Source organism: Artibeus jamaicensis, unplaced genomic scaffold (assembly GCF_021234435.1).
Source record: "Artibeus jamaicensis isolate MK-2021 breed Jamaican fruit bat unplaced genomic scaffold, CSHL_Jam_final contig_685, whole genome shotgun sequence".
Lineage (NCBI taxonomy): Eukaryota > Metazoa > Chordata > Mammalia > Chiroptera > Phyllostomidae > Artibeus > Artibeus jamaicensis.
This window is the reverse complement of record NW_026521924.1, coordinates 6,520,288-6,532,872: the sequence shown is the minus strand read 5'-3', so window position 1 is coordinate 6,532,872 and position 12,585 is coordinate 6,520,288. Positions and strand designations below refer to the sequence as shown.

The window sequence follows — 12,585 nt, the reverse complement described above, 5'->3', positions numbered from 1 at the left end:
GGGCTCAAGGTGGCTGGCTGACTGCGGTCACACATTCGTGCGCAGATAAACCAGGCGAAGGAGTGGGCAGTGAGACAGACTGCACAAACTAAGGCCTCAGCGACAGGAATTAAAGTCTAAAAGCACCAACTGGAAAAATTCTCGGGGTCGAGGTACCAGGAGAAGCTCCCAGGCTCACAGAGAGTTTGTTGGAGAGACCCACAGGGTCCTGGAAGGTGCACAGGCACAGGCCCACACACCCGAAAGCCAGCACGGGGGGGCTGGGGGGGCCGGTTTGCTTGCGGGTAGCAGCAGAGGGGACCGAAATTCGAGAGAGAGAGAGCGGAACAAATACCATTGCCCCTCTCTGACCCTACCCCCACATATAGCATCACAACCCAGAGACCTGGGTTGCCCCACCCTGGTGAACACCTAAAGCTCCACCCCTCATACACAACAGGTGGGAACAGACCAAAGCATTATGGCTAGAGAAGAACAGCTCAAAGCCCCAGAGCCAATACTTCTAAGCGACCAAGAGATTGCCAACCTTTCAGATGCACAGTTCAAAGCACTGGTGATCAGGATACTTACAGAACTGGTTGATTTTAGTCACAAATTAGAGGAACAAATGAAGGCTAAACTAAATGAAATGAAGGGAAATGCACAGGAAACCAATAGTGATGGAAAGGAAACTGGGACTCAAATCAAGGGAGTGGACCAGAAGGAAGGAAAAAAATGACCAGAAAAGAATGAAGAAACAAGAATTCAAAAAAATGAGGACAGGCTTAGGAACCTCCAGGACATCTTTAAATGTTCCAACATCCAAATTATAGGGGTACCAGAAGGGGAAGAGGAACAACAACAAGTAGAAAACTTATTTGAAGAAATAATAAAGGAGAACTTCCCTAACGTGGCAAAGGCAGCAGAAGTCTACTTCCAGGAAATCCAGGAAGCTCAGAGAGTCCCAAAGAAGTTGGACCCAAGAAGGAACACACTGAGGCACATCATCATTACATTAGCCAAGATTAAAATGAAGGAGAGAATCCTAGAAGTAGCAAGAGATAAGGGGACAGTCACCTACAAAGGAGTTCCTATCAGACTGTCAGTGGATTTCTCAAAAGAGACCTTACAGGCAAGAAGAGGCTGCAAAGAAGTATTCCAACTCATGAAATCCAAAGACCTACATCCAAGATTGATCTATCCAGCAAAGCTTTCATTTAGAATGGAAGGGCAGATAAAGTGCTTCTCAGATAAGATCAAATTCAAGGAGTTCATCATCACCAAGCCCTTATTACATGAAATGTTAAAGGGATTTATTTAAGAAAAAGAAGATAAGAAATATGAACGGTGAAAGACAGCAAACTCACAGTATTAACAACCACACCTAAAACAAAAGCAAAGTAAGATGACAGCTAGATCAGGAGTGGAACCATAGAAATGAAGATCACATGGAGGGTTAGCAACAGGGGAGTGGGAGGAGAAGGGGGAGAAGGTACAGAAAATAAGTAGCATAGATGGTAGGGAGAAAATAGATAGGGGGGAGGGCAAGAATAGTAGGGGAAATATAGAATCTAAAGAACTTGTGGCACATAGACATAAACTAAAGGGGGAGAAATGGTGTGGGAGGGGGTGTACAGGGTGGAGGGGAATGAAGGAGGGGAATGGAACAACTGTAATGGCATAATCAATAAAATACATTTACAAAAATAATTTGTGGTCCTGGCTGGTGTGGCTCAGTTGCTTATAGTGTTCTGTAGACTGAAGGGTTATGGCTTCTATTTCCAGCCAGGGCACATACCCAGGTTCCGGGTTTAAACCCCAGTCTGGCTGCATATGGGAAGGCACCTAATTAATGTTCCTCTCTCCCATCAATGTCTATCTTTCCTCCTTTTCCTCCCTCCCTCCCTCGCTCTTTTGCTCCCTTGCTCACATCCTCTCTCCCTATCTATCTGAAAGCAATGAAAAAAAATTCTTATGTGAGGATAAAAAAGTGTTTGTGAAGGATTGGTATTAATTCTTTAAACATTTCGTAGAATACAACTGGGCCTGTGCTTTTTTTATGGGCAGTTTTAAATTACTAATACAGTATAGTATTTGTGTTAAGACTAGTTATAAATAAACATTCGTCTTCCAAATACCTATTGATATTTAGCTGTTCATTCAACCTTTCTCTCCCATATAGTATTCAAATACAAAGAGATTTTAACTTTTTTTTTTTCCATTAAAGGTCTGTGATTACTTTGGAATCATTAAGCATGGCGTCAAAGAAATTTGCTGTTAAAGTAAGTAATGCTTAATAGCCTTCTTTAAAATGATTAATCACTTTCTAGTATATCTAAGTTCTATACTAATTGAAAATAGAAGCTCTGAACTTTTCTTCTCTTTAAATTTGGTTCTGCCCTGGATGATGTTGCTCAGTGCATTCAGTGCTGGCCTGTGAACCAAAGGGTTGCTGCTTCAATTCCCATTCAGGGACACATGCCTGGGTTGCAGGCCAAGCCCTCATTTGGGGGCGTGCGAGAGGCAACCGATTAATGTATCTCTCGCACATGATGTTTCTCTCCCTCTCTTTCTTCTCTCTAAAAATAAATAAAATAAAATCTTTAAAAATAATTTGTAAACTTGGTTCTCTGCTGAAAACTTTAGTGGGTGATTGAAAATTTGCATGTTAAGAATGAGGTGGAGGAGAGAATTGGTAGTTTATATGGTTATGGGAGTTGCTTCTGCCCAGAAGGCATAACTTGGTTCTTAACTTTAGAAATTGTTACTCACATTACATGTCCATGACATAATTTTTGATTCTGACAAAGTGGATGAAGATAAAGAAGTAGGCATCAAGTGCTGCACCGAGTAAATGGCAGGAGAGAGTTCTCTTGAGTGGTTGCCCACTTCACTTTCTTCTTAGAAGTATCTTTTCTGTATCCCTTAATGGTTGGGGTTGGTATCTTCTCAGGTGTGAAGGCATGGGAGGATCACATATGAGGGAAGGGTGGGGGAAGAACTGATAAATAGTGAGTGTAAGGTTTAGAAGATGCTTGCATATATAGTGGCTCTTCTTTAGGACATTTTCTCTGTTACTGTTGTATTAAGTATGCATTTAAAACACCAAAATGGACAAATTAGTTAACCAGATGAGATATTACTTAATATTATAGTTGTATCTCTTTAACATGTCAGTACTTACTTAGACTTACAACATATTTATAAATTTTATTGCTTACAATTATTTCTTCTGTCCCACGTGTTCTGTAGTGTTTCTCTCTGTGAGAGATTAAGTGGTGAATTTTTACTATTTGCCTGTCTAAAAATATATTTTGATCTTACTCTAGAAAGATATATACTTTGTGTTAGAATTCTACGTTGAGCATAATTTTTTTCTCAGCATTTTAGAGATATCTCTGGAATCTGTTATTGCAGCTGAGAAATGTTTTAATTATCTATTTAAAATTTAAATTTAGTGGATTAAAAATGAGCCATTTTATGCTTTCTCATGATTCTGTAAGTTGCTTGGTATCAGTGGTCTGTTCTTTTGCTGTTGCCTGGGTCTGTAATTACATTGGCTCTCAAATTAAATAGAGCATTGAAGATGACTACACACATGGCTGTCAGTTAGTATTTGAAGTGGGTGGAATCATACCTGGGGCTGTTAATTGTTGCCCTCCAAGTTGTCATTTATGTGGTTGCTGTATGTGGATTCAGCTTCTCCTAACATGGTGTTTGAGATTTGAAGGATGGTGACCCACAGCCAGAGTTGCAAGAAGAAAGAAGTTTAATTTACCAGTCCTCATCTCAGGGTCCACTTCTGCTGCATTCTGTTGGTCAGAGCATTCTAAGCACAGCCACAGGAAGCTGCACTTCTCAATATAAGAAGCAACATGTACTTACAGGGAAGGGGAAGATTGCTGGGTGCTCTGTGCAGACTAGTTACCACAGCAGTGTGCTCTCCACCTCACTGTGACTCCTTTCTTGGTTGTCTGTCTTGCGCTTTAGGTTTATTTTTTTGTGTAATCTGTAGTTCTACAATTAAATCTTGAGATACAGACTTGTGTTTATTTAGCTGACTTGGGATGCAGTATATTGTACATCTTCATTTGGAAGATTCAAATTTTTTATCAGTTTTGAAAAATCTCAATAATTTTCTCTTTGGGTAGTGCTTCTTTTTATTCTCTGTCTGCATAATCTCGGTTTCAGCCAAGAAGAACTTGGAAGTATTTTATAGAGTTTGTTGGATAGTCTCATATAATAGTTTCTTATATGCTAGAGGAGAAATACTTACTTATCCAGGACTGAGCCCCTGTAAGCTGTCTTCTCAGAAAAGGACTGGACCTCTTGCAAAGCTCTGCCTAAACTGGCTATGGCCCAGTAGAGCAATCCTGGATGATCGCAAAATTTGGACCCCAGCCCATAATTATGTCAGGGATGGGTCTCTCGACTTTCAGGCCATACCCACTGATGTGGCAAATTCTCTACCATGTTTTCCCCATCTCACAGTCACACCGTGAATACTTAGAACCTAGCTCCTGATTCATGCCAGGCAGGGCGGTTAACCTAACCATGAGTATCAAGGTAGCAGGTTAGGGATAGCAGCAAGTTTCTGAAACATGTGAAAGATTTTACACATCACATTGTGATTGTATGCTTTCCTTTGATCACACAGGCAAAGGGCCAGTGCTTTCCTAACCATGCAGCTTAAAAGCCTTACAACCCAAGTACTGGGATCCCATTCTGAATATGACATCTCACCCTTCCAGAGTGCTGTGAACTGCCTGCCTACAGTGTCATGGTTGGAAGGAGACATAGACACTTAGTGATGCTGTTACCATGTGCTTTCTCTGATGAATCCGTTCCAGCAGGCGTGTATGAGTGCTGCTTGGCTATTTGCCTTTTTCTGTTTCTCTTCTCTATGTCTCTGTTGCATTCAGAGTTCTTTTTGTCAAACCTCTTTCAGTTAATTAAAACCTTTCATCCATGTTTAACCTGCTATTTAATCTGCATTTAATATACTCTTTAACTTGTCTATTTTTGGTTATTTCTTTTGAATTCAAATTCTGCCAGTTCTTTTTTTATATACTTCTCTTATTTTTCAACCTGTTTCCATTTCCTCTGTTTATGTCCTTCATAATTTTAGAGTAACTTATTTCATAGTCTATTTTAGATTGTTCTATTATTGCTGCCATTTGTTTATTAAGTATGGAATATATTGATTGAAATTGCTGGATTGTTTATATGTATACTTTACATACATACATATATATATATATATATATATATATATATAATTGATTATGCTATTACAATTGTCCCATTTTCCCCCCTTCATTCCCCTCTACCCTGCATACCCCCCTTATTCCTCCACTGTAGTTCATGTCCATGTGTCATACTTATAAGTTCTTTAGCTTCTACATTTCCCATACTATTCTTACTCTCCCCATCTATTTTCTACCTACCATCTATGCTACTTATTCCCTGTACCTTTTCCCCCTCATTTCCCCCCACTCCCCCACTGATAACCCTCCATGTGATCTCCATTTCTGTGGTTCTGTTCCTGTTCTCGTTGTTTGCTTAGTTTGTTTTCGTTTTTGTTTTAGGTGTGGTTGGTAATAATTGTGAGTTTGCTGTCATTTTACTGTACATATTTTTTATCTTCTTTTTTTGGATAAGTCCCTTTTAACATTTCATATAATAAGGGCTTGGTGATGATGAATTCCTTTAACTTGACCTTATCAGGGAAGCACTTTATCTGCCCTTCCATTCTAAATGAAAGCTTTGCTGGATAGAGCAATCTTGGATGTAGGTCCTGGCCTTTTATGACTTGGAATACTTCATTCCAGCCCCTTCTTGCCTGCAAGGTCTCTTTTGAGAAATCAGCTGACAGTCTTTTTTTTTTTAAGATTATTTGTTTTTTTTTAATATATTTTATTGATTATGCTGTTAGAGTTGTCCGATTCCCCTCTTTTATTCCCCTCCATCCTGCACACCCTCTCTCACCCACATTCTCCCCCTTTAGTTCATGTCCATGTGTCATAAGTTCTTTAGCTTCTACATTTTCCATACTATTCTTGCGCTCCCCCTGTCTATTTTCTACCTACCATCTATGCTACTTATTCTCTGTACCTTTTCCCCCTCTCTCCTTCTCTCACTCCCTTGTTGCTAACCCTCCTATGATCTCCATTTCTGTGGTTCTGATCCTGTTCTAGTTGTTTGCTTAGTTTGTTTTTGTTTTTGTTTTTGTTTTATGGGCACTCCTTTGTAGGTAACTGTCCTTTTCTCTTTCTTCTTTTAAGATTCTCTCATCTTTCATCTTGGCTAATGTAATTATGATGTGCCTTGGTGTGTTCCTCCTTGGGTCCAACTTCTCTGGGACTCTGAGCTTCCTGGACTCCCTGGAAGTCTATTTCCTTTGCAAGATTGGAGAAGTTCTCCTTCATTATGTCTTCAAATAACTTTTCAATTTCTTGCTCTTCTTCTTTTCCTTCTGGCACCCCTGTAATTCAAATGTTAGAATGTATAAAGTTTTTCTGGAGGTTCCTAAGCCTCTCCTCATTTTTTTTGTGTTCTTGTTTCTTCATTCTGTTCTGGTTGAATGTTTATTTCTTTCTTCTGGCCTAAATCGTTGATCTGAATCCTGGTTTCCTTCCATTCACTGTTGGTTCCCTGTAAATTTTCCCCTCATTTCACTTTTCATAGCCTTCATTTTTCCCTCTAATTTGTGACCATATTCAACCAATTCTGTGAGCATCCTGATTATCAATGTTTTGAACTGTGCATCTGATATGTTGGCTATCTCTTTGTCACTTAGTTGTATTTTTTCTAGAGCTTTCATCTGTTTTTTCATTTGGGCTGTTTTTTGGTCTTGGTGGGCCTGTTACATAGTAAGGGGCGAAACCTTAGGTGTTCACCAGGGCGGGGCAACCCATGTTGCTGCGTTATGACACTGTATGTGGGGTATGTGTGGGGCTGGGGTCCAAGAAGGAACAGTGCTACTTGCTCTGTATTCTGCTGGTTTTCAGTCACTTCTCTCAATACCCACAATCAAATTGGGCCCTTCTGGTGCTGATTCCTGGGTGAGTTGGTTTGTGTACATTCTAGGACCTTGTGGGTCTCTTCAGCGAACTCTCCCGTGAGCCTGGGAGTTTCTCCCACTGCTGCCTCAACCCTCCCAGGTGTTTTCAGTCAGAGGTTTTGAGGCTTTATTTCCTCATGCTGGAACCGTTGGTGGTGCAGTCTATGTCTCTTCCCAGTTGTTTTTCCAAATTTATCTGCACGCAGATGTGGGACCGCCCTGTCCACCATCTGCTGCCTCAGTGGGTCTGCCAGCCACTACCTTGCCTGCCCCAGTCCCCCAGCCGCTGCCTTGCCATGAGTCCTCTCTGCCTGCTGCCCTTTTCTGGCTCTCCTACTGGTCTGGATGAATGTTTCTTCTTTAACTCCTTGGTTATGGGACTTGCATATAGTTCAATTTTCTGTCAGTTCTGGTTGTTTTTTGTTTTTAAATTTGTTGTTGTCCTTTTGATTGTGTCTACCTGTGCCTCCTTCTCGGTCTATATGTGTACTTTTTCACCGTGCTGTGATTTTCAGGCACGTCCTGGACAGGTAGGAAGACCTGTGAGCCCCACAGAGCTGCTGAGCAGTTTCAAGTTTACTCCTACTGGAACCCTTGGCACTTCAGTGGTTTAGGATGAAATTTTATGTTAATTTCATGGCTGGGGATTCCACCACCTTGTGGGTAGCACAACTTTGCAACTGTAAACAGATTCTGGCACAAGGCTGGTGTTTTAGTATTTTCCTGTATTTTTATTGCTCTTCTCCTTTCCTTTTTCCCCCTCCCAAGGCCCTATATAGACGGCAGGCTTCCACATAGCATCCCTTGGTTAGTGAGTGAAGATTTTTTTTAGTTACATTTTCATGAAGGCTGAGTTTCTCAAGAGAATGAAGGAAAAAGCTCTATTGAATAGTTACTGTTCTAAGGAATGATAAGCAAACTTACCCATGTGAACCAGAGAGTATTATATGAGGATATCTACAAATTGAGTACTCATTTGTGTGTCAGGCATTGTGTAAGAAATGGAAAGTTGAAGTTCTTCACAAATCTGGGCTTAACTAGAATGGGTTCACTCCCATTTCTCTTCTACCCCTTTGGAGCATTTGGATACTAGCTCTAAGCTCTCCTGGCTCCCAAATATTCTAACAGCCAGGCTGAAACTTCCAAAGGGATGATTATTTTTTATCCCTAGCTTTATTGAGATATGATTGACATAAAACATTGTTAAGTTCAAGTGTATACTGTGACGATTTGATAAACATATATATGATGAAATGTTTACCACAATAAGGTCAAGACATCCTTCACCTCATGTAATTACCATTTTGTTGTCGTTATGATGAGAACATTAAAACTCTACTCTCAGCAACTTTCAGGTATATAGTACAGTATTGTTAAATATAGTCATTATGCTATACCTTTAGATCCTTATTCATCTTATAACTGGAAGTTTGTACATTTTCCTTCAACCAACATTTCTCCATTTCCCCCACTGCTTAGCCCCTGCCAACCACCATTCTGCTCTGTTTCTATGAGTTTGATGTTTTGTTTATTTTTGTTTTTAAAATATATTTTTATTACAGTTGACATTCAATATTATTTTGTTTTAGTTTCAGGTGTATAGCATAGTGGTTAGACAATTATATACTTTACAGTGATCCCTCGAATATTTCAAGTACGCATCTGGTACCATGCATAGTTACTACAATGTTATTGACTGTATTCCCTGTGTTGTACTTTACATTCCTGTGACTGTTTTGTAACTACCAATTTGTAGTTCTTAATCCCTTTATCTTTTTTATGCAGCCTCTGAACCTCCCTCCCTTCAGGCAACCATTAGTCTGCTCTCTGTATCTATGACTCTGTTTCTGTTTTGTTTGTTCATTTATTTTGTTTTCTAGATTCCACTTATAAGTAAAATTACATGGTATTTGTCTTTCTTTGACTTATTTCACTTAGCTTGAAACCCTCTAGGTTCATCCCTGCTATCACAAATAGTAAGGTTTCTTTTTTATGGTTGAGTAATAATTCACTGTATAAATGTACCACAACTCTTTTTTAAAATCTATAATTGAGATCAAACAGTATTTGTCTTTCTTATTGTCTAACTTATTTCACTTAGCATAATGCCCTCAAAGTGTCCACAGTGTCGCAAATGTCAGGATTTTCTTTTTTTTATGGCTGAATAATAATCCATTCTGTGTATATTTTCTTTACTCATTTTTCCATTTTCTTTACTCATTTATCTATCAGTAGACTCTGAGGTTGTTTCTATTTCTTGACTGTTGTGAATAATGCTGCAATGGCCCTAGCCGTTGTGGCTCAGTTGGTTGGAACATTGTTGTGCAGACTGAACGGTTTCTGGTTCAATTCCTGGTTGGGATGTACAGTCAGGTTGCAGTTCCATCCGTCAGGGCATGTATGAGAGGGCAACCAATCGATATGTCTCTCAGATCAATGGTTCCCTCTCTTTCTCGCTCTCTAAAAGCAATGAAAAAAAATGTCCTCGGGTGAGTATAAAATAATAATGCTGCAATGAACATGGGAACGCAGGTATCTCTTCATCATAGTGATTTCATCTCCTTTGGCTATATGCCCAGAAGTGGGATTGCTGGATCATATGGTAGTTTTTATTTTTAAGGTTTTGAGAAATTACTATACTGTTTTTTATAATGGCTGTATGATATTTACATTCCAAGCAATCCATACAAACCATGATTCCCTGTTTTCTATAACCCCACCAGTATTTACCTCTCGTCTTTTTGTAATAGTCATTCTGACAGGTGTGAGCTTTGATTTTGATTTCCACTGTCAAAGGAGTAATTACTGATTATTACTGTTAGGTATTTATTAATTTACTAGTTTTTCCCCCTAAGAATGAATGGATTTTTTTAACCTTGTAGTATAATTGTTTTCTGTTTTGTTAATTAATTATATCCTTCCTTTTGTTTTCATTGAACAAATTTGCTCTATTTTTTTCTAGTTTTTTAAGATGGATGCTTAAGTTATTGTGAGCCTTCTTCTTTTCTAGTATATATGCTTAAAGCTATAAATTTCTCTCTAAGCAAATGTACTTTAATTGTATCCTTCTTATTTTGTGGGGCCTTTGTTTTTCAAGTAAAAATATTTTATAATTTTTATTGTGATTGTATTTTTGATCATGGGGTTATTTAACTATCTGATGATCAAAACTCCTTACACTGTTTCTACTTATTTGGGAATTTCCTGATGATGATTTTGTTATTGATATTTAGCATAATTCCTCTTGTCTATTTTGGTAAATGTTCCATAAGCCTTTGCAAAATGTGATAGTTGTCAGGTGCATTGAAGTATATGAGTCCCTTAGCTTAGGTTTGTTAATTGTGTTGTAAAAATCTGCTATGTATTTACTAATATTTTTGTCTATTTGTTCTTTCAGCCAAGAAAGGTGTATTAAAATCTCAAGCTATGATTTGAGATTTGTATATTTGTTCTTTCATTGCTATTTGCTATGTATATTTTGAGGCTCTATTAATAGGTATGTGTAAGTTTATGATTGCTTTATCTTTCTGTTGAATTGAATCCTTAATCATTATGAGATATCTCTTTTATGTCTAGTCATACTGATCATACTTTTTAAAAAAGACTATTTATTTTTAGAGAGAGGGAAGGGAGGGAGAAAAAGGGGAGAGAAACATCTGGAAACATCCATCAGTTGCCTTTCATACATGCCCTAACCAGGGACTGAGCCCTCAACCCAGGCATGTACACTGACTGGGAATGAACTGATGACCTTTTGCTTTGCAGGGTGCCATCCAGTTAGCTAAGCCACACTGTGGTCAGGGCTTTTGTCGTACTTTTTAATCTAAAGTCTACTTGTCCGATATTAGTAGAGCCTGTATTTTGGCATCTCCAACCAAATATTTGAGTCCCTGCTGAATTCCCAAACGCCAGCTGTCAATAAATCCCACCCATGTACACAAAGTTTCTAATCAGCATTCATTTGTATGTTGTTAATTATGAATGGACAAAAGAGTATATCATCAGAGATTGAAGGAAGACTTGAGAAAGAGAGGAAAAATTGAATGAGGAAACTCAGAGGGTCAGAGAGATTTTAGGGAGCAAAAGAAGACTTTTAAAACGCTGTAATTGGTATTCTCAGAGCAAGAAAAGAAGCAATTATAACTGTGTAACTAGATCGGGATTTTGTAAACAAGGGAAATTCCTGAGACTAGGAAGAGCTAAATTCAGTACCCTGGCCCAGTAGTTCAATGAGTTAGCCCATCGACATGATACACCAAGGTTTTGGATTCAGTTCCCATCAGGGTGCATAGAAGACTCAACCAATGAATGCATAAATAAGTGGAACAATAAGTTGATGTTTATTTCTTTCTCTCTTCCAATTCATCTCTCTCTTCCCATTCCTCTCTCTCCAAAATCTATAAATTTTAAAAAGAAAAGAATTAAAAATTCAGTGAAGTGTGGGAAGATGGTTGAGGCCTACTGCCCAGAAAGTAGAGCAAAAAGATTATAGACAAAAATTGGTGATAAATCATAAGAAAATTAGAGGATATGAAAAATTAGAGTTCTAGAAAAAAAAATAATGGGGAGAGAAGTCATGAAAGAGATTATACAAAGAAATTTTAAAGAAAGAATGGACAGTTTCCTTTTGAAAGTTGCTGTGAGTGGGTACCCAGCAAAGTCAATGAGTTGTACCAAGGAACATCATCCTAAAAGTTCAGAACATTGGGAGTGTAGAACATCCTAAAGGAAAAACAGGTCATGTACAGGGAATCAGACTCAGAACAGCCTTCTCAGCAGCAACAGCTAGGGACAAATTCTTTCAATATTCCAATAATACTGGTTTCTAACCGAGAACTCTCTTCACAGCCCAACTTTCAATCGCTGTTAATGTAGATAGAGACATTTTCAGAGATGTAAATTCTAAGTAATTTCCTTTGAATGTATCTTATTTTAGGAAGGATGTGGCTTTCCTAGATGAGGGGTCAACAGAGAAACAGTGCGACATGAAATCCAGGAAGTAGGGAATTTAACAGGTGACAGCATAAGCAAACCCCACAATGATCAACTGTGTATCCCACCTACAAAGCAGCCAGTCTGACTGGATCAAGACAGAAGGTTCCAAGAAAGATGTCTTCAACAAAAATGACATGAATAAAATACCTCATGTATTTAAATATATTGAGAAGAGGGTTTTTTTAGGTCTATCAGAGTGTAGGAACAATTTAGTGATAGTAATACAAGAAACTAAATAAAAGAAGAATGATGCAACACTTTAAGCAAACAAAAGATTGCGCAAGACAGCAAAGTAAGCTCGGCTCTGCTTTGAACAAAGCCTACAGTTCATTATCGTTAACTTCTAAATTTGGAAGGTTAGGGACCAAGATGTGTGGGAGGGTGGGTTGTAAGCATTGCCTCGTTTTTTATGGGAACTATGTAAAACTGAAATAATAAGAAATTATAGTGTAAACATGGTATTTAGGAATACGACGGTGAATACCAGAACAAATAGCTAAAGTTTTCAGTGTGATTGTTCCTGGTGGGTGAGAGTGGGGTGGGAGTGG

At 38.6% G+C, this 12,585-nt stretch overlaps 1 protein-coding gene across 1 annotated transcript in view; it reads left to right on the top strand.

Moving 5' to 3' along the window:
* The window catches only part of SLX4IP (SLX4 interacting protein), a 231,868-nt gene that overhangs the window by 21,678 nt on the left and 197,605 nt on the right, over positions 1-12,585 (top strand). Inside the window, exon 2 of the mRNA XM_053671415.1 lies at positions 2,207-2,261. Coding sequence (XP_053527390.1) covers positions 2,235-2,261 — 27 coding nt within the window. The 5' untranslated portion in view covers positions 2,207-2,234. The remainder of the gene's footprint in view (positions 1-2,206; positions 2,262-12,585) is intronic.